Below are 20,141 nucleotides of genomic sequence, written 5' to 3'. Positions count from 1 at the left end.
GCAAGGTCCGCCTCCCGGGTTCACGCCATTCTCCTGCCTCAGCCTCCCGAGTAGCTGGGACTACAGGCGCCGGCCACCTTTTTTTTTTTTTTTTTTTTTTGAGATGACATCTTGCTCTGTCACCCAGACTGGAGTGCAGTGGCGTGATCTTGGCTCACTCCAGCCTCGACTTCCCAGGCTTAAGCAATCCCCCCACCTCAGCCTCCAGAGTAGCTGGAATTACAGGGATGCATCACCCATGCCTAAGCCTCCTGAGTAGCTGGAATTACAGGCACCCACCACCATGCCCGGTTAATTTTTGTATTTTCAGTAGAGATGGGTTTTCACCATGTTGGCCAGGTTGGTCTTGAACTCCTAATCTCAGGTGATCTGCCCAGTTTGGCCTCCCAAAGTGCTGGGATTACAGGCGTGAGCCACTGCTCCTGGCCTTCCTCTTCAATTTTTTGAAAGAATTTATGAAGGATTGGTACTCCTTCTTGAAATACTTGGCAGATATCACTGTGAAACCATCTTGGTCCTAGGCTTTTCTTTGTTGGGAGATTTTTGATGAATGATTCAGTCTGCTTGCTTGTTACCGGTCTGTTCAGATTTTCTATTCCTGAGTCGGTCTTGGTAGAGTGTATATTTCTAGGAGTGTGTCCATTTTTTCTAGGTTATCCAATTTGTGTATCAGTTGTTCATAGTAGTCTTTAGTAGGCTTATTATTATTATTTGAGATAGGGTCTCACTCTGTCACCCAGGTTGGAGTGCAGTGGCACAGTCACGGCTCACTGTAGCTTCAACCTCCCAGAATTAAGTGATCCTTCCTGCCTCAGCCTCCTGGATAGCTGGGATTACAGGCACACACTACCACGCCTGGCTAATTTTTGTATTTTTAGTAGAGATGGAGTTTCACCGTGTTGGCCAGGCTGGTCTCGAACTCCTGACCTCAAGTGATCCTCCCACCTCAGCCTCTCAAGGTGCTGGGATTACAGGCATGAGCCACTGTGCCTGGCAGGTCCTTTGTATTTCTGTGGTTTCACTTGTAATGTTTCTGATTTTATTTACTTCGTTTATGTTTTCAAAAAACCAACTCTTAGTGTCATTAATCTTTTCTATTTTTTTCATCTATTTCATTTATTTTTGCTCTGATTTTGTTATTTCCATCTTTTTGCTAACTTTGAACTTCATTCTTTTTCTAGTCCCTTGAGGTATAAAGTTAGGTTGTTTATTTGAGATCTTTATTTCTTTTCTCTTTTTTTTTTTTTTTTTTTTTTTTTGAGACAGGGTCTTGCTCTGTCACCCAGGCTGGAGTGCAGTGGCAAGATCACAGCTCACTGCAACCTCCATCTCCTGGGCTCTAGGGATCCTCCCACCTCAGCCTCCCGAGTAGCTGAGAGGCACACACCACCATGCCCGGCTAATTCTTTTATTTTTTGTGGAGACAAGGGTCTCACTATGTTGCCAAGGCTGGTGTTGAACTCCTGGCCTCAAGAGATCTTCCTGGCGGGGTGCAGTGGCTCACGCCTGTAATCATAACACTTTGGGAGACCGAGGTGGGTGAATCACTTGAGGTCAGGAGTTTGAGACCAGCCTGGCCAGCATGGTGAAACCCTGTGTCTACTAAAAATACAAAAAATTAGCCGAGCGTGGTGGCAGGCGCCTGTAATCCCAGCTGCTTGAGAGGCTGAGGCAGGAGAATCACTTGAACCTGGCAGACGGAGGTTGCAGTGAGCAGAGAGAGCGCCACTGCATTCCAGACAGAGTGAGACTCCGTCTGAAAAACAAATAAACAAAAACAAAAAACAAAGCACAAACACATCTTCCTGTCTTGGCCTCCCAAAGTGCTGGAATTACAGGCGTGAGCCACTGTGCCCAGCCAGAAGAGTATTGTTTAATTTCCACATATTTGTGAGTGTTCTGATTTTCCTCCTTTTATTGATTTCTACTTTTATACCATTGTGGTCAGAAAGGCTCTTGATATGATTTCATTCTTCTTAAACTTGTTAAAACTTGATTTTGTGAAGGTTCATTATACCAATACTATTCTTTTGTGTAAGTTTGAAATTTTCCATTAAAAGAGTGAAAAAGAAAGCTATCAGGGATGTGGTTTGTTCCCCTTCCACATTGGTGTGGGCAGTGCAGACCCTCAGGTGTTTTCTGCAGGCTCACTGTGTCTCCCACAGCCCTCTCCTTAGTTACAGGCGTTTCTACTCCAAAGGCCTCAAGAAGCCCTGTTCTATAATTGCTACCTTCTATTTCCCGATATCTGACATTCATTAATAAAGTTGATATTTGACTGGGCGCGGTGGCTCACGCCTGTAATCCCAGCACTTTGGGAGACTGAGGTGGGTGGATCACCTGAGGTCAGGAGTTTGAGACCAGCCTGGCCAACATGGTGAAACCCCGTCTCTACTAAAAATACAAAAATTAGCCAGGCGTGGTGGCATGTGCCTGTAATCCCAGCTACTCGGGAGGCTGAGGCACGAGAATCGCTTGAACCCGGGAGGTGGAGGTTGCAGTGAGCTGAGATCACGCCACTGCATTCCAGCCTGGGTGACAGCTTGAGACTTTGTCTCAGAAAAACTAAATAAATAAAAATAAAAATAAAGAAAGTTGACATTTTCCAGACACTAGCTCTAGAACCCTACTTGCTTCCCCTCCCCAGTGACAGCCCTCAGGACCCCCCTGGCTTCCTCAGGCAGAAAGACCATCCTTTTGCTGAGCATCAGAAGTCCTTATTTCTCTCCTCTCGAACCCAGGACCTCTTTTAAACACCAGTCTCCTCTCCTGTTAAATGGAGATAATAAAGGTAGCCCATTCAATGAGTTAAGACATGGAAACACCTAGATCAGTGTCTGGTAGTTGGGACGGAGTCAGTCAATGTTAGCATTTATTCTGTGTGTCACATAATAACAACAGGGACACCACAGCAGACAGGACATGTCTTTCCCTCAGGAATCATGCATTGGTGGGGTCCACCTACAATAAGCTAAAACATTGCTGTGTAATGTAATGTTAGGGAGTGGGAAGCATTAAGGGAAATAAAGCAGGGTTGGGGTGGAGAGTGAGACGTGCTGGTTTACACATGGCAGTCAGGGAAGGTGACTCTGAGAAGGTGCCTTTCAACAGAGACCCGATGTTTGAGGGAGAGCAGTCAAGGAGGATATCCAGTGATCTAGTTCGTGGGAATGGTTCCTCCACAGTGCTCTGGCTCCCTTGCATGTCTCCACACAGGCCACGCAGCTAAGTTGATGTAAGTCTTGGCAGAACGCCCTGTAATCTTTGGAACACAGAGCACGGAAGGTTTGTGGGGAGCTCTCACGAGGCCATTTACCATTCACCTCCCTATCTACCAAGTAGCCTGTTGTGAGAGTTTTCTCCCCACCTCCTGAGGTTCTGGTGGGGTTTGAGGCTTTCTACCCCTCACCTCTGGGTTATAGAACTGCTTAGCTGCAGCATGAAATGAGCTCCTCAGCAACAAGGTGTCCTGCCACCTGGGGTGTGGTCATCTCGCCCCTTTCATTTTGGTGTTGCCCGGCCCAAGAGACATGAGCCAGAATCTGTGGCTGTTCTTGCTTTCGTGGTCCATGTATATAACATCCGAATGTAACAAGGGCTCGTTTCATTTCCAGCCAAACCTGTCAGCCTTACCTTGCTACGACATCTGGAAGAGGAGAATTAAAGGCAGAGGGAAAAGCAAACAGGTGCAAAGGCCCTGAGGAGGGAGCTGCTTGGTGTGTGGGGAACACCAAGAAAGCCAGTGGGGCAGGAGCAGAGTGAGCCAGGGGCCAGTGGCAGGTGGTGAGGTCAGGGAGGGTCCGGAGGGCCTCGTGGGGCACGGAGAAGACTTTGGCTTTTTCTCTGAGAGAGATGAGAGCCACGGCAGGGCTCCGAGCAGAGGAGAGCCCTGGGCTGACTTGGGTTGCAACAGGATCATTCTGGCTGCCGTGAGGACAGATTGAGGAGAGGGGGCGAGGACGGCAGTGGTGAGGAGGCTGCTGCAATTGTCCAGACCAGCGATGGTGGTGGCGGCAGTGGACGCGGAGATGAGAGCTCAGATCCTGGCATATTCTGAAGGTGGAACTCACAGGGTTTGCTGACAGATCAAAGCGGGGGCAGGATGACAAAGTACTTGTTAGGAATCCACACTAGACGAGCTCACAAAAAGTAACTTGACAGTTGGTGTTAGTGTTGTGGTTAAGAACAGGGATTCGGAGCCAAGTGGCCTATGTATAAATCCAGTTCCATTGCTTACTGGTTGCGTGACCTCGGGCAGGTCACTTCCTCTGTTTTCATTTCCTCACCTGTGAGATGAGATGGCAATAGTATCTACTTCACAAGGCTGCTGTTGTAAGGATTACACAAGATTTTCTATTAATGTAAAGTGCTTCAGGCTGGGCGCAGTGGCTCATACCTGTAATCCCAGCACTTTGGGAGGCTGAGGCAGGTGGATCACTTGAGGTCAGGAGTTCGAGACCAGCCTGGCTAACAAGGAGAAACCCCGTCTCTACTAAAAATATAAAAATTAGCCAGGCATGGTGGCACATGTCTGTAAGCCCAGCTACTCGGGAGGCCAAGGCAGGATAACTGCTTGAACTTGGGAGGCAGAGGTTGCAGTGAACCGAGATTGTGCCATTGCACTCCAGCCCGAATGACAGTGAGACTCCATCTCAAAAAAATAATAAATTAGGCCGGGCGCAGTGGCTCACGCCTGTAATCCTAGCACTTTGGGAGGCCGAGGCGGGCGGATCACAAGGTCAGGAGATCAAGACCATCCTGGCTAACACAGTGAAACCCTGTCTCTACTAAAAATACAAAAAAATTTGCTGGGGGTGGTGGCGAGTGCCTGTAGTCCCAGCTACTCGGGAGGCTGAGGCAGGAGAATGGCATGAACCCAGGAGGTGGAGCTTGCAGTGAGCAGAGATTACGCCACTGCACTCCAGAGCCTAGGCGACAGAGCGACACTCTGTCTCAAATAAATTAATTAATTTAAATGAATAAATAAATTATGACTGGCATAAATAAAGTGCTTGTTATTAGTGACATGACCATAGGATGAGAAGTGTCAGGGAAGTGAGTCATAGCAGAGAGCATTCCAGATACCAGAAACACTGTACAGTTTTCAAAGCATGTGACAGGAAGCCAGCGTGGCTGGAACATAACCTGATGGAGTAAGAGTGCCAAGGGGTGAGGTTGGAGAGGAAGCCTAGGTGGAGATCAGCCCCTCACGGTAGCTGGACACCATTGCAGACCTTGGCGCATATAGCAGTCCTGGAGGTCAGAAGAGACACAGGAACATAATTAGATCTGGGACTTAGTGCTGGGGGTGCACAGAGCTAGGAGAGGGACCGGTCATTATTGTCAACAATGCTGGCTGGTTACTAGGGGTTGGTGGTTTCTGGTGTCCAGGATAAGAAACAGTCCAGTTCGAGCATTAGGACAAATACCTAATGCATGCAGGGCTTAAAACCTAGATGACGGGTTGATAGGTGGAACAAACCACCATGGCACATGTATACCTATGTAACAAACCTGCATACGTTCTGCACAGGTATCCCAGAACTTAAAGTAAAACAAAACAAAACAAAACAAAACAAAAACAGTTCGACTTCCCACTGGCGTCCAAACACTAGTTCTAATATTGTCTACATCTGTGGCCATGGGCAGTAAACCCCTCCAGAGTTCACTTTCCTTATCTTCAAAATGGGGTTTAAATATCATACCTACCTTCTTAGGTTTGTGACAGTACATATAAGATCAGTATAGTCAGCACTCAGTAATGCAGGCTATCACCACAACCAGGTGGGACCTATCCCAGGACAGCAAGGGTGGCTTGACATTTGAAAAGCATGAGATGTAGTTTAACATATTAGCAGCAAAGAAAGAGAATCAAGGGCTGTAATCGCCTGGGACTGTGATATCAGATCCAAGGGCTAAACCCTCCCAGACCTGCAGTCTAGCCCTGAATGCCTCACTGGGCAAGCTGAATTGAGAGCTCAAGACCAGAGTGACCCTAGTCCTACCCCTGTGAAGTGATTTCCGCTGGCTCTGAATCCGTGGCCGGCAGGCTTCAACAGCCGCCTTATCCTCACACTCAGCAGTCCAAGGCTTTGTGCATTCTGGTTTCAGTTCAAATTTATTTTTCACACCTGCCCCCCAGCAACAATAACCAAACTACTTTTTTTTTTTTTTTAAAGAAGAATCTTACTCTGTTGCCCAGGCTGGAGTGCAGTGCTGTGATCTCTGCTCACTGCAACCTTCACCTCCCAGGTTCAAGCAATTTTCCCGCCTCAGCCTCCTCAGTAGCTGGGATAACAGGCACCGGCCACCATGCCCAGCTAATTTTTCTACTTTTAATAGAGAAGGGGTTTCACCATGTTGAACAGGCTAGTCTCAAACTCCTGGCCTCAAGTGATCCACCCACCATGGCCTCCCAAAGTGTTGGGATTACAGGTGTGAGCCGCCATGCCCGGCCAAACTACTATTTCATTTACAAGTTTACCAATTTCTTACATTATTATTTTCTTACTGTTGATCTTGGCAGTTAGAATCGTAGCTCCAGGGACTGAAGAAGTATCTGTCAGAAGGCTGGCTCACTAGTTCAGCATGCCAGGGGCCGCTCAGGGCTCTGTTGAGGCTTCTTCCAAAGGCAGAAATCTCGTTTCTGACTTTGGCTATAGAGAGTTGTCACCAACCCCCATTTGGGGGTTGTGAGAACTTTGGCTTCAGAGGCAAATGTTTTCCCATCAGGAAATGATGAAAGTTATGACCTCATATCCTAACCCCCACTCACCCCATCTAGGAAGAAACCAGGGGTGAGATAAGTGAATGACGATTCCGTGTCTCCACTCCAATTACACCTCAGCTCTGTGGCTCCTCCCGTTTCTGTCTCTGGCCTTGATTCTCAGCACACCTGTCCCCTGAACCACCTACACTTTCCCTCAAATCATGCTTTACTTTGTCCCCTGAACCACCCACACTTTCCCTCAAATCATGCTTTACTTTGTCCCCTGAAGTTGGGGCCCAACTTGAGATTTTATTTCAGCCTGTGGGAGCAATGAAAACAGACACAGCGCGGTGGCTCACGCCTGTAATCCCAACACTTTGGGAGGCCGAGGCGGGCGGATCACAAGGTCAGGAGATCGAGACCACGGTGAAACCCCATCTCTACTAAAAATACAAAAAATTAGCCGGGCGCGGTGGTGGTCGCCTGTAGTCCCAGCTACTCAGGAGGCTGAGGCAGGAGAATGGCGTGAACCCCGGAGGCAGAGCTTAGAGACTCGGTCTCAAAAAAAAAAAAAAAAAAAAAAAAGGCAGACACAGCCAATGTGGTCCACTGCATTCCTTTGCATTTCTTTCTTTCTTTTTTTTTTTTTTTTTTTTTTTTTTTGAGGCGGAGTCTCGCTCTGTCGCCCAGGCTGGAGTGCAGTGGCGCCATCTCGGCTCACTGCAAGCTCCGCCTCCCGGGTTTCCGCCATTCTCCTGCCTCAGCCTCCCGAGTAGCTGGGACTACAGGCGCCGCCACCACGCCCGGCTAATTTTTTTGTATTTTTAGTGGAGACGGGGTTTCATTGTGTTAACCAGGATGGTCTCGATCTCCTGACCTCGTGATCCGCCCGTCTCGGCCTCCCAAAGTGCTGGGATTACAGGCTTGAGCCACCGTGCCCGGCCTATTTTTTTTTTTGGAGACAGGGTCTCACTCTGTTGCCCAGGCTGGAGTGCAGTGGTGTGATCACGGTTCACTGCAGCCTCAACTTTGCAGGCTCAAATGATCCTCCCACCTCAACCTCCTGAGTAGCTGGAACTACAGGTGTGCACCATCACGCCTAGTTATTTTTTTCTATTTTGTAGAGATAGGGTCTCACCATGTTGTCAGGCAGATCTCAAATTCTGGGGCTCAAGCAGTCCTCCTGCCTCAGCCTCCCAAAATGTTGGGATTATAGGTGTGAGGCGCCACACCCAGCCTTTCCTTTGCATTTCTAAACTCTGGGAGCCAGATAGGCAGGGGGCTCATAAAGGAAGGACGAGTCTGGAAAAAAGACAGCCCCTGCCCGTTTCTTCCACCCTCATAGTCACTGTTGTGATGAGTATCATCTTCAAACAACTCAGGCTTACCTGTCTTTTCTGTCCAAATCTGGTTTTGCTGTTCATTTGGCTGGGACCTTTACCCATCACTCTGACAGTAAAACAGCCCTGGATCCTGTTAGAGTGAATGGGGTGTGTGGTCCTCCATGGGTTTGAGCTTTTTTTTCTAGATGTCATGATTGCAACCAAAGTCATTCACAATCTCTCCTTGATACCCCCAGGCCTGAGACCCTCATTTCCCCGACTCACTGACCTGCCATTCCCACAGATAAAACTGCCCCTTTCTCTCCAAGTTCTCAACAAGCTGCAACTGCCTTCTTTCATCGGCTTGTTGTTCAAAACCCATTTTTAGGCCGGGCGCAGTGGCTCACGCCTGTAATCCCAGTACTTTGGGAGGCAGAGGTGGGCAGATCACGTGAGGTTAGGAGTTTGAGACCAGCCTGGTGAAACACCGTCTCTGCTAAAAATACAAAAAATTAGCCAGATGTGGTGGTGTGTGCCTGTAATCCCAGCTACTCGGGAGGCTGAGGCAGGAGAATGGCTTGAACCCAAAAGGCAGAGGTTGCAGTGAGCCGAGGTCACATCATTGCACTGCAGCCTGGGCAACAACTGTCTCAAAAACAACTCTGTCTCAAAAACAAAAACTCTGTCTCAAAAACAAAAACTCTGTCTCAAAAACAAAAACTCTGTCTCAAAAACAAAAACTCGGAAACTCTGTCTCAAAAACAAAAACAAAAACCATTTTTAATCTAATGACAGCACATACATGTTAAAACAATTCAAACAGGTTGGGTGCAGTGGCTGACGCTTGTAATCCCAGGACTTACGAGGCCAAGGCGGGTGGATCACTTGAGGCCAAGAGTTCAAGACCAGCCTAGCCAACATGGTAAAACCCTGTCTCTATTAAAAACACAAAAATTAGCCAGGCATGGTAGTCCACGATTGTAATCCCAGATACTTGGGAGGCTAAGACACGAGAATTGCTTGAGCCGGGAGGCAGAGGTGCCCATGTTGGCCAGGCTGGTCTCTAACTCCTGGTCTCAAGTGATCCACCCTCCTCAGCCTCCCAAAGTGGTGGGATTACAGGCGTGAGCCACAGTGCCTGGGCAACAAACCTTTCATTAGTTTGTTTTGTCTAGTATCTTATAGCCTTATAGAAGAGGTTTTAAAAATAATTTTTATAAATTTAATATGTGAATATTGAAAAACAACAATAAAATAATTCATTCCAATGGTAAAATAGAATTTTCCAGGTATCCCTGACTCGAATTCCTGACTTTCCTGTGATTTCATTCCATCACATTTCTTTGGAAGCAGAGTGGTGGGATGAAGGGGCAGGGCTCTGTTGAGAGTAGGTGGAAGTGAATGGGAAAGGCATTTATCACAACACTCTTTATGATGAAAAAAGAACATGGAAATAAACCCAATGCTGGTCACAAATAGGGGACCAGTTCAGGGCTGGGTGTGGTGGCTCATGCCTATAAATCCCAGCTCCTTGGGAGGCTGAGGTGGGATGATGCCTCAAGGCCACAAGTTCGAGACCAACCTGGGCAACATATCAAGACCCATCCCCCCATCTCTTTTTTTTTAAAATACAGGGTTTCACTCTAACATCCAAGCTGGAGTGCAGTGTCATGGCTCACTGCAGCCTTGACCTCCCAGGCTCAAGTGATCCTCCCACCTCACCCTCCTGAGTAGCTGGGACTATAAGCACACACCACCACACCCAGCTAATTTTGTTTTTGTAGAGATGTAGTCTCAAGGTATTACCCAGGCTGGTCTCAAACTCCTAGACTCAAGTCATCTTCTTGCCTTGGCCTCCCAAAGTATTGGGATTACAGGTGCAAGCCACCATGCCCAGCCAACCCCATCTCTCTCTCTCTCTTTTTTAATTGATTTATGTTTGAGATGGAGTTTTGCTCTTGTTGCCCAGGCTGGAGTGCAATGGCACGATCTCAGCTCACTGCCACCTCTGCCTCCAGGGTTCAAGTGACTGTCCTTGCCTCAGTCTCCCAAGTAGCTGGGATTTTTACAGGCGCCTGCCACCATGCCCGGCTAAATTTTTATCTTTTTAGTAGAGACAGAGTCATCATGTTGCCCAGGCTGGTCTCGAACTCCTAACCTCAGGTAATCTGCCCGCCTCAGCCTCCCAAAGTGCTGGGATTACAGGTGTGAGCCACCACACCCAGCTTTTTTTTTTTTTTCAGAGACAGGGTCTCGCTCTATTGCCCAGGCTGGAGTATAGTGGCACAATCACAGCTCACTGCAGCCTTAACCTCCCAGGCTCAAGCAATTCTTCTGCCTCAGCCTCCCGAGTAGCTGGGACTACAGGCATGTACCACCATGCCTGACTAATTTTTGGTAGAGATGGGGTCTCACTTTGTTCCCCAGGCTGGTTTCAATCTCCTGGACCCAAGTGATCCTCCCACCTCAGCCTTCCAAAGTGCTGGGATTACAGACATAAGCCACTATGCCCAGTTGACACCATGTCTTTAAAAAAAAAAAAAAAAAAAATCTTAAGGGAACCAGTTCCATAAAATGTCACCCTTGAATTCCCTGGGCTTCAAATATCCTCATCTGTAAATTGGCGATAGTAATAGGACCCACAACCTTCAGTTATTATGATTAAATTGGCCGGGTGCAGTGGCTCACACCTGTAATCCTAGCACATTGGGAGGCTGAGGCAGGCGAATCACTTGAGCTCAGGAGTTTGAGACCAGCCTGGGCAACATGGTGAAACCCTGTCTCTACCAAAAATAGAAAAATTATCCGGGCATGGTGTCAAATGCCTGTGGTCCCAGCTCCCGGGAGGCTGACATGGGAGGACTGCTTGAGCCCAGGTGGCAGAGATTGCAGTGAGCCAAGATCATGTCACTGCACTCCAGCCTGGGTGACAGAGTGAGACCCCATCTCAAAAAAAAAAAAAAAAAAATTAAATAGATTAACATATATAAAATACCTTGAACAGTACCCAGCACATTGTCTCATAAATATTGTTCTTGTTAACGTTACACGTTTGTGCAGTGAAATAGAGTCTATTCTTTATCAATCATGTTACAAAAGAGTATTTAATATTAAAAGACACTGATAAGCTTGTTACATGGACAAGGGAGATGCTGAGTCAATACAACACAGTGGGATCTTTCAGTGACTTTAAAGCATTGTTCAATTGATTGTATTTGTTTTTTTTGTTTTTTTTTTTTTTTTGAGACGGAGTCTCGCTCTGTCGCCCAGGCTGGAGTGCAGTGGCGCGATCTCGGCTCACTGGGAGCTCCGCCTCCTGAGTTTACGCCATTCTCCTGCCTCAGCCTCCTGAGTAGCTGGGACTACAGGCGCCCGCCACCGCGCCCGGCTAATTTTTTGTATTTTTAGTAGAGACGGGGTTTCACCGTGGTCTCGATCTCCTGACCTTGTGATCCGCCCGCCTCGGCCTCCCAAAGTGCTGGGATTACAGGCGTGAGCCACCGCACCCGGCCGATTGTATTTGTTATAAAAATAGTGTGGAAAATAACAGCTTCGAATTTTATGTCAGTTGATGTTAAGATCCAACAGGAAGTTTACCCTGATAACGTTAAGATGAACAATTTGAAACGCAGCTTCCTGCTGGAAGTTGAAATAGAGATGATTCAGATAGCCTCCTTGGATCCAAACCCCAAAGCTTATTTTGCCTAATTCTATCTTCTGTCTTTAGAAACTCAAGCCTCAAGCTTTCTGGGGGCATCCAAGTCCAACCATCCCAGTCACACACACACAACCGACCTTATTCATCCCAGGGGTGTGCAGAGGCCCACTGCAAGAACTGGTGAACTTTCAAGGCGTCTTTACATATATGATGATTTTTTATTACATTATTCAAGTTTTGCTTGGACAAGATTGTGCTGCTAAAAAGTGGCCTACACCCCCTTTTTTTTTTTTTTTTTAAGACAGGGTTTCACTCCCGTCACCCAGGCTGGAGTGCAGTGGCGCGATCTTAGCTCACTACAACCTCCGCGTCCTGGGCTCAAGCAATCCTCCTGTCACAACCTCCCGAGTAGCTGGGACTGCAAGCGCCCGCCACCATACCCGGCTAATTTTTGTAGTTTTAGTAGAGACAGGGTTTCACCATGTTGGCCAGGCTGGTCTTGAACTCCTGGCCTCAAGTGATCCACCTGCCTCGGCCTCCCTAAGTGCTGGGATTACAGGCGTAAGCCACCGCGCCCGGCCCTACACCACTTTTAAAAGTCGTGTTTCTTCTCTTTTTTATAATGTACTTCTGATTTCTAGGGAATGATTCGCAAACTCACCCCTGACGCTATGTCCCTTAGACACTATCCTTCCATATACAAAAAGTGCCATTAACGAGTGGGTAGAACTCGAGGGGTGGAGCCTCCGTCCTTGGGCCTGAAGCGAATGTCCCTCAATGCGCCTGCGAGACTCCCACACCCTGGGAAGGATGTCTATCGATTCGCTCTGGGCTCGGCAGCTCTTTCTGATAGCAGGCAGCCATCTTGCTTGGAGCCTGAGAAAGGGAGGAGAGACAGAAGGAACCGGCGACAGTGGTCTCAGGGCCGCTCCGGGGGGCCTCAAGAACCGGAGGCAGCCCCGGAGGTGGTTCCCGATCCCGGGCTATGCTCTTGGACCTGAGAAGGGAAGGCGGAGGGCGGCGGGGACAGGATGGATGGGGAATGTCAAGCAAGGAATGCTAGGCGGGGGAGGGGCGTTGCTATGGCGACTGGGGAGGGGCGGTGTCTGTTCTGAATCGCTGTGTGTCACCCCGGCGCTGCCCAGGAAGGGCAGGGCTGGGGTGATGACCATGGTAACAGCCGGGTGGGAGTTCGTGACATCTCCGGCGCGGAGGGACTCGATGTCTATGGCAGTGGTCGCCTGGCGGACGGGACGGAACTAGATCCCTTCGCTCGGGACGCTCACATTCCAGGCCCTTGTCCTGCAGGCTCCCGCGGGCGGACACGCCAGAGGAGGAGGCCGGGGAATGGCCGCGGTGTGGCAGCAAGTCTTAGCAGTGGACGCGAGGTGAGGCGTGGGGTCGAAGCCCATGGGAGCAGAACTTACTGTGGTGCATGCGCAATGGCGATAAGTGAGGCTGGGCGGAGAACTTGCCTTAATGCGGCTGCGTGGGCATGCCGGAGGTGAGCATGCGCAGTAGCGGGGGCGGGCACGCCCGCGGTGAGTTGGCTGGGCCGGAGAGGATTCTAAACAGCAAGCCGGGAAAGTGTGGTCAGATACAGGCATGCGCAACGACGCTGCCTGTGAGAGGGAGGTGGGGCTCAGGCTAGTGACATCCTATCCCCTATGGGTGTCCCCTGGACTTTTTTTTTTTTTACATCCCCATTCTGACCCCATCACCTCCCAACGCTGACCCCCTTAATGTCATTCTGACTTCTGTCGCCCTGGTATACCGACCCCAATTATTGTCTGCACTGACTCAGTCACCCCGTATGGACCCCAGCAGGGCAGCAGACTGACACTGTTGTCTGCAAACTGACCTCATGACCATGCTCATTATTACTGCAGACTCACTCCCACTGCAGGACCAAGAGGTCCCCCATCACCACTGCTAGTCATTCTAACCACCCAGGCCCCAGTCACTGCCACACACCTCACTCTCCTGCCCTATCTCCCGAGCTGATTGATTCCCTCTGTCCTGTGCCTGCTGCCTGCCCTGCATCCTGACCCTGCAGGTACAACGCGTACCGCACACCAACGTTTCCACAGTTTCGGACGCAGTATATCCGCCGGCGCAGCCAGCTGCTGCGGGAGAATGCCAAGGCTGGGCACCCCCCAGCGCTGCGTCGGCAGTACCTGAGGCTTCGGGGACAGCTGCTGGGCCAGCGCTACGGACCCCTCTCCGAGCCAGGCAGTGCTCGTGCCTATAGCAACAGCATCGTCCGCAGTAGCCGCACTACCCTTGACCGCATGGAGGTGAGCTCCTGGCCACATTCACCCCCTGGGCATACCCTGCCTGCACACATTCACTCCACTGACTTTCATCAAGCACCTGCTCTTTGCTGGGCACTGTTCTGCATCAGCAGAGGACAAAAATATAATATGCCAAGTAAATCAATAAACAGACAATAAACTTGGTAAACAGGTCAGTAAACATATAGCAAGCCCTGTCTTGAGTATCTGCTGAGCAGGGGGAGGGCAGGAACAGCAGAACTCATGAGGAAGCCACTGTACAAGCGGGCAGCGGTGGTGGTGGCAGGGGGCACGGTGAGAAGTGATCTGGCTCTAGGTAGATTTTCAGGGCTCCACACCTCAAAGGTTCTCGGGTTTTTTGCAGGATGCACCCACCCTGACCCTTTCCATTTGCAGGACTTTGAGGATGATCCTCGGGCCCTGGGGGCCCGTGGGCACCGTCGTTCTGTCAGCCGAGGCTCCTACCAGCTGCAGGCACAGATGAACCGTGCTGTCTATGAGGACAGGTATGCACAGAGGCAACCAAGGCTGGGGGTGGGTTGTGAGGAGGAGAGGGGCCCTGGGGCAATGGCAGACTGAACACTTTTGCATCTACCTCCTGTCACCCCTCACTTCCTGTTGGGGCCCAGGCCCCCTGGCAGCGTGGTGCCCACGTCAGCGGCAGAGGCAAGTCGGGCCATGGCCGGGGACACATCACTGAGCGAGAACTATGCTTTTGCGGGCATGTACCATGTTTTTGACCAGCACGTGGATGAGGCAGGTGAGCCAGTGGGTGGCGGGTTCCATCACCAAGCATTTGCCCAAACTGTGACAACCAACCAAGGCATCCTTTTCTGAATCCAAGGCCCCTGGCACACCTCCAAAGGAGGAATGACCATCCGTAAAGCCTTTTGCAGACTGAAAATCCCTCTGCAAAGTGGTCTGCAGAGTCTCAGTGCTTCGTCTATTGGAAAGGGCCTGAGAAGCCTAAGAGAGCCCTTTGCAGCAGGCTGCCTGGGTTCCTGAGTCACTTGGAAGAGTTCAAAGCCTTTGCTGATGATAAATCCCCTTGCAGAGGGCAGAGTGGGCTACAGTGTCAAGGGTTTTGCAAACTGCCAAGAACTTGATTATAAAGTGTTCCCTAAGACAGGAACTTTCTCACATTGCAGAAGACTTGCAATCTGCAAAGGAGCTGCTAAGACTTAGGGAGTTTTGGCAGAGAGTCTTCTGGGGTTACAGTTCCCTTTGTCAGCCAAGGAAAGCCCTTTGCTGAGGCCACTGTGCCTCATGCCGTGGGGCCCCAGCCCCTGGCACACACGTCAGAGCCTTTTAGAGAGAAAAGTGCCCAATGAGTGTGCAGACTCCCACTAATGGCTTCTTGGCATTGCAGTCCCAAGGGTGCGCTTCGCGAATGATGACCGGCACCGCCTGGCCTGCTGCTCACTCGACGGCAGCATCTCCCTGTGCCAGCTGGTGCCCGCCCCACCCACAGTGCTTCGTGTGCTACGGGGCCACACCCGTGGTGTCTCTGACTTCGCCTGGTCCCTCTCCAATGACATCCTCGTGTCCACCTCACTGGATGCCACCATGCGCATCTGGGCCTCTGAGGATGGCCGCTGCATCCGGGAGATCCCTGACCCTGATGGCGCTGAACTGCTCTGCTGCACCTTCCAGCCCGTCAACAACAACCTCACCGTGGTCAGGCTCCAGGACACCCACTCATCAAGGGCTGATGGGCTGGGTCAGGAAGGCCATCTGAGGGATTCAGAGTATAAGGAGGGACAGCCAGGGGGGCCTAGGATCCCCCCGCACCCGCCCAATCTCGTCACAGCAGTCCTAGTGTGGTCAGACTTAAAAGGGAAGCAAATCAGAAGACAGGGGAGTGGGCCGGGCGCGGTGGCTCACGCCTGTAATCCCAGCACTTTGGGAGGCTGAGGCGGGTGGATCACGAGGTCAGGAGATCGAGACCATCCTGGCTAACACAGTGAAACCCCGTTTCTGCTAAAAATACAAAAACTTAGCCGGGCGTGGTGACGGGCGCCTGTAGTCCCAGCTACTCGGGAGGCTGAGGCAGGAGAATGGCATGAACCTGGGAGGTAGAGCTTGCAGTGAGCCGAGCTGGCGCCACTGGGTGACAGAGCGAGACTCTGTCTCAAAAAAAAAAAAAAAAAGGGGAGTGCCATTCTTGGTCTGGGATGGCCTTGCTGTGGTATACTCCAGGGAGCACTGGCCAGGGGCAGGGTTCTGGCTCTGGGGCCCCTTTGGTCCCATCAGCTGCAGTCCTACAGTTTTCCAACTGCAGGGGCTACCTCTGAGGAGCAGGATGATGAGGCTGAGCCTTGTCTGGTCTGTCAGTGGCCCCACCATGTCAGACTCCAGGGTAGATTGGTCAGAGAGCAGGGGAAGGACATTAGAAAGTCTGGTGTAACCCGGAGTGGGGTGGGGTGAACTGCAGAGGAACCGACTAAGGGTGAGCTTGTGGGCCGGGATTCTCCCCACATCAGCAGCAGCCCCACAAGTTCCAGAAAGGAGCAGCCAGGGAGCAGGGGAAAGCTGGGATCACAGGCCTAGATGGGCCCTGTGGTTCTCACACTGTGGGAGGACCAACCAAGGGGCAGCATGATGGCTCCGAAGGCCCTTTAGTCCCATAGGCAGGTGGCCTACTCTGGGCAGATTGCAAAAGGGGCTGGCTAGGGAGGTGGATTCATGCCTGGTCACCTTGTCTACCTGCCACAGCCGCACTGTGAATAGACTCAGGGACTAGCCAGTCGCATCAACAGCAGCCCCATTGTGGTCAGACTCAAGGAGGGCCTGGCTGGGAGCAGGATGATGGTCTGTGCATTCTCCCCACAGGTGGGGAACGCCAAGCACAACGTGCATGTCATGAACATCTCCACGGGCAAGAAAGTGAAGGGGGGCTCCAGCAAGCTGACGGGCCGTGTCCTTGCTCTGTCCTTTGATGCCCCTGGCCGGCTGCTCTGGGCGGGTGATGACCGGGGCAGTGTCTTCTCTTTCCTCTTCGACATGGCCACGGGTAGGCAGACAGCAGGCCTGCATCTGAGTGCTCGCCCTCCAGCCCTTCCAGGGCACAGCCCTCACCCTCGCCTTTGCCTTCCCTCCCTCTGCTGCTGCAGGGAAGCTGACTAAAGCCAAGCGTCTGGTGGTGCATGAGGGGAGCCCTGTGACCAGCATCTCAGCCCGGTCCTGGGTCAGCCGCGAGGCCCGGGATCCCTCACTGCTCATCAATGCTTGCCTCAACAAGCTGCTGCTCTACAGGTGGGTCCCCCATCAGGGCCTCCTGGAGATGGAGGGCCTGCCTCCTCCAGCACACTGGGACAGTAGCTCATCTCCTCCATCAGGTTAATTTAATTGAGGGAGCAGTAGTAGCAGTTAACAGTAATAGCAATAGTGAGCGCGTTTACAGCAATCACTGCGGCCAGGCCCGTTCGAAGCAGTTTCCACGTATCACCATATTGAATCCTTGCACCGACCTGTGAGGTAGGTGCTGTTATTATTTCCATTTTGCAGGCGAGCAAACTGAAGCATAAAATAGATTAGGGCTACCTAAAGCAGAGGCCTGTTTTCCTTTCTTTTTTCTTTTATTGTTTTTGTTTTTGCGGGGGGCAATTTGGGGTTTACTGTCCCCACTCACATCTGTCATGTTGCCCAAATGCAGTTCTCAGCCTGGGCCACACATTGAAATGACCTGAAGAGCTTCAAAAACTCTTGCCCGGGCCCCTCTGCAGGCCAGTAATTTCAGAAGCTTTGGGATGGGCCTGGGCATTGGTAGATTGAGAAATTCCCTAAGCGATATCTAGCCAGGCCTGAAAACCACTGCCTAAGAGGATGCTTTTTATTCTACCCCTTTATTTCTCTCCTCCTTTTTAAACAATTTCTATATATACTTAAATTTTTAAAAATTTAAGTGTACCCTTAAGTTTGTACCCATTTCCCACAGCCTCTCCTTTCTTCCTCCTGCCACCTCTGGCCTCCTTCTGCCACAGTAAAGCCCATTAACGATCCACATCTTTCCACATATCCTTGTCTGTCTACAAATCCTAGGCGTGTACACATATCCGCGTGTGTTTTTGTTTGTGAGACAGGGTTTTGCTGTTACCCAGATTGGAGTGCAGTGGCATGATCATGGCTCACTGCAACCTCCAATTCCTGGGCTCATGCGATTCTCCCACCTCAGCCTAAGTAGCTGAGATTACAGGCACACGCCACCATGCTCGGCCAACTTTTTTAATCTATTTTTTGCCTAGCTCCCACCACAGTTTTGAAGGAAAGACATTTTAAAGAAATGGCCTTTTCCGGCCAGGCACAGTGGCTCACGCTTGTAATCCCAGCACTTTGGGAGGCCAAGGCGGGTGGATCACCTGAGGTCAGGAGTCCGAGACCAGCCTGGCCAACATGGCAAATCCCCTTCTGTACTAAAAATACAAAAATTAGCTGAGCTTGGTGGCAGGTGCCTATAATCTCAGCTACTCGGGAGGCTGAGGCTGGAGAATTGCTTGAACTTGGGAGGCGGAGGTTGCAGTGAGCTGAGATGGTGCCACTGCACTCCAGCCTGGACGACAGAGCCAGACTCCATCTCTTAAAAAAGAAAGAAAAAAGAAATGGCCTTTCCTACATTTCAAGTTTCTCACCATGTGATGCCTTGTGGCAACCCCCCAGGTCACCTGTGGGGACTGTGGTTTATTCTAAGGGCTGTGCAGTTTTCCACAGTGTGGGCGTACCATAGTGTGTTTATTTCCTCTCTTTGTGCCTGTCTTAACACCAGGATCTTTTAGAGACCCTTAGAAAGAAAAGCTAGTGAATGAAACTGCAGAGGCTCCCATTTATACCAACAGAGATGGTTTCTGAACCATCAGTAACTCACACATCAGCCCCTATTTATAGTTTATGCAGTCATCTCAGAATTGGGTGTCATAAGCTGGGTGTGGTGTGTGCCTATAGGTAGTCCCAGCTACTCGGGAGGCTGAGGCGGGAGGATCACTTGAGCCTGGGAGGTTGAGGCTGCAGTGAGCCATGATCGCACCACTATACTCCAGCCTGGGTGACAGAGTGAGATCCTGTCTCAAAAACTAAAACAAAAAAAAAAACGGGTTTCATGCACCTTGAAAAGAACTTAGGCACAGGGGTGGGGACATAGGCCCACAACTTGTCTCCCTGCTGGGGCTGTGTTTTGACCCGGTCTGTCCTCCTGTCAGGGTGGTAGACAACGAGGGGACCCTGCAGCTGAAGAGAAGCTTCCCCATCGAGCAGAGCTCACATCCTGTGCGCAGCATCTTCTGTCCCCTCATGTCGTTCCGCCAGGGGGCCTGCGTGGGTGAGTCCTGTAGGGACAGGGGATCTGGGTGACTGGGGAGGGGCAGGAGCCAGGGCTGGTGCCAGCCTGGCTCAGACATCATGACACTCTGATGCCCTGACTTCCTAGGCCTCATGACCCCTCCTGCCCCAACAGCCTCACTCTGGGACTCACAGCTCCAAACAGCTCAGAGAACTCACAGTTTGCACTTGGTCTCAGCCAAAAGGCCGAGAAGTGATGAAAACTCACACTTTGAACGCACTTCCCCCCAAACAGCCCAGAGACCTCGCACTCTGCACACAGTACCGAAACAGCCAGGCGACCTCCCATCTAGGGATGGGGCCCCCTCAAACCTCCCTAAGCCATGCTAGGACCTCACACCTCGGACATACACCCTTCAACACCTCAGACACCTCAGGGACTTCCCACCACGGGCACCCCAGGCGCCTCCCGATGGCCTCTCCCTCTCACCCCGACAGTGACGGGCAGTGAGGACATGTGCGTGCACTTCTTTGATGTGGAGCGGGCGGCCAAGGCTGCCGTCAACAAGCTGCAGGGCCACAGTGCACCTGTGCTTGATGTCAGCTTCAACTGCGACGAGAGCCTACTGGCCTCCAGTGACGCCAGCGGCATGGTCATCGTCTGGAGGCGGGAGCAGAAGTAGGGTCCTGTCAGCCCTGCTGCTGTCCTCCATCCCACCCCTCTTACTCCAGCCTCGTGTTGTAAATAAAGTTTCGGTGGTCGTGCTGAGGGCCAGCTCCCAACTCTGCCAGGGACGGGCAGGGCAGCGGGCAGCTCCAGGAACACAGTGGAACGGGGTTCATTGACTCATTCGTGCATTCATGCATCGACGGATTCATTCATTCCA

The 20,141-nt window shown here is 51.0% G+C and overlaps 1 protein-coding gene across 5 annotated transcripts in view; it reads left to right on the top strand.

Annotated features, from left to right (window-relative positions):
• The first annotated feature begins 12,527 nt into the window (after nt 1–12,527).
• LOC105493900 (WD repeat domain 13) overlaps nt 12,528–20,141 on the top strand; it is a 34,909-nt gene continuing 27,295 nt past the window's right edge. The window contains exons 1-10 of one of the 5 annotated variants that reach the window (XM_011761859.3): nt 12,528–12,654; nt 12,998–13,077; nt 13,746–13,986; nt 14,380–14,489; nt 14,613–14,743; nt 15,353–15,660; nt 16,816–16,996; nt 17,097–17,238; nt 19,176–19,294; nt 19,753–20,092. In XM_011761859.3, the coding sequence (XP_011760161.2) occupies nt 13,037–13,077; nt 13,746–13,986; nt 14,380–14,489; nt 14,613–14,743; nt 15,353–15,660; nt 16,816–16,996; nt 17,097–17,238; nt 19,176–19,294; nt 19,753–19,937 (1,458 nt within the window). In that variant the 5' untranslated portion in view covers nt 12,528–12,654; nt 12,998–13,036 and the 3' untranslated portion in view covers nt 19,938–20,092. Of the gene's footprint in view, nt 12,655–12,804; nt 13,194–13,745; nt 13,987–14,379; nt 14,490–14,612; nt 14,744–15,352; nt 15,661–16,815; nt 16,997–17,096; nt 17,239–19,175; nt 19,295–19,752; nt 20,093–20,141 lie in introns of those variants that run through there. The other 4 variants (XM_011761865.3, XM_011761860.3, XM_011761862.3 and 1 more) reach the window with 4 other exon arrangements.

The sequence above is a fragment of the Macaca nemestrina genome, chromosome X (genome assembly GCF_043159975.1).
Source record: "Macaca nemestrina isolate mMacNem1 chromosome X, mMacNem.hap1, whole genome shotgun sequence".
In the NCBI taxonomy this organism is placed as follows: Eukaryota; Metazoa; Chordata; class Mammalia; order Primates; family Cercopithecidae; genus Macaca; species Macaca nemestrina.
Note: the sequence above shows the minus strand (reverse complement) of the source record. Positions and strands in the feature narration are given on the sequence as shown.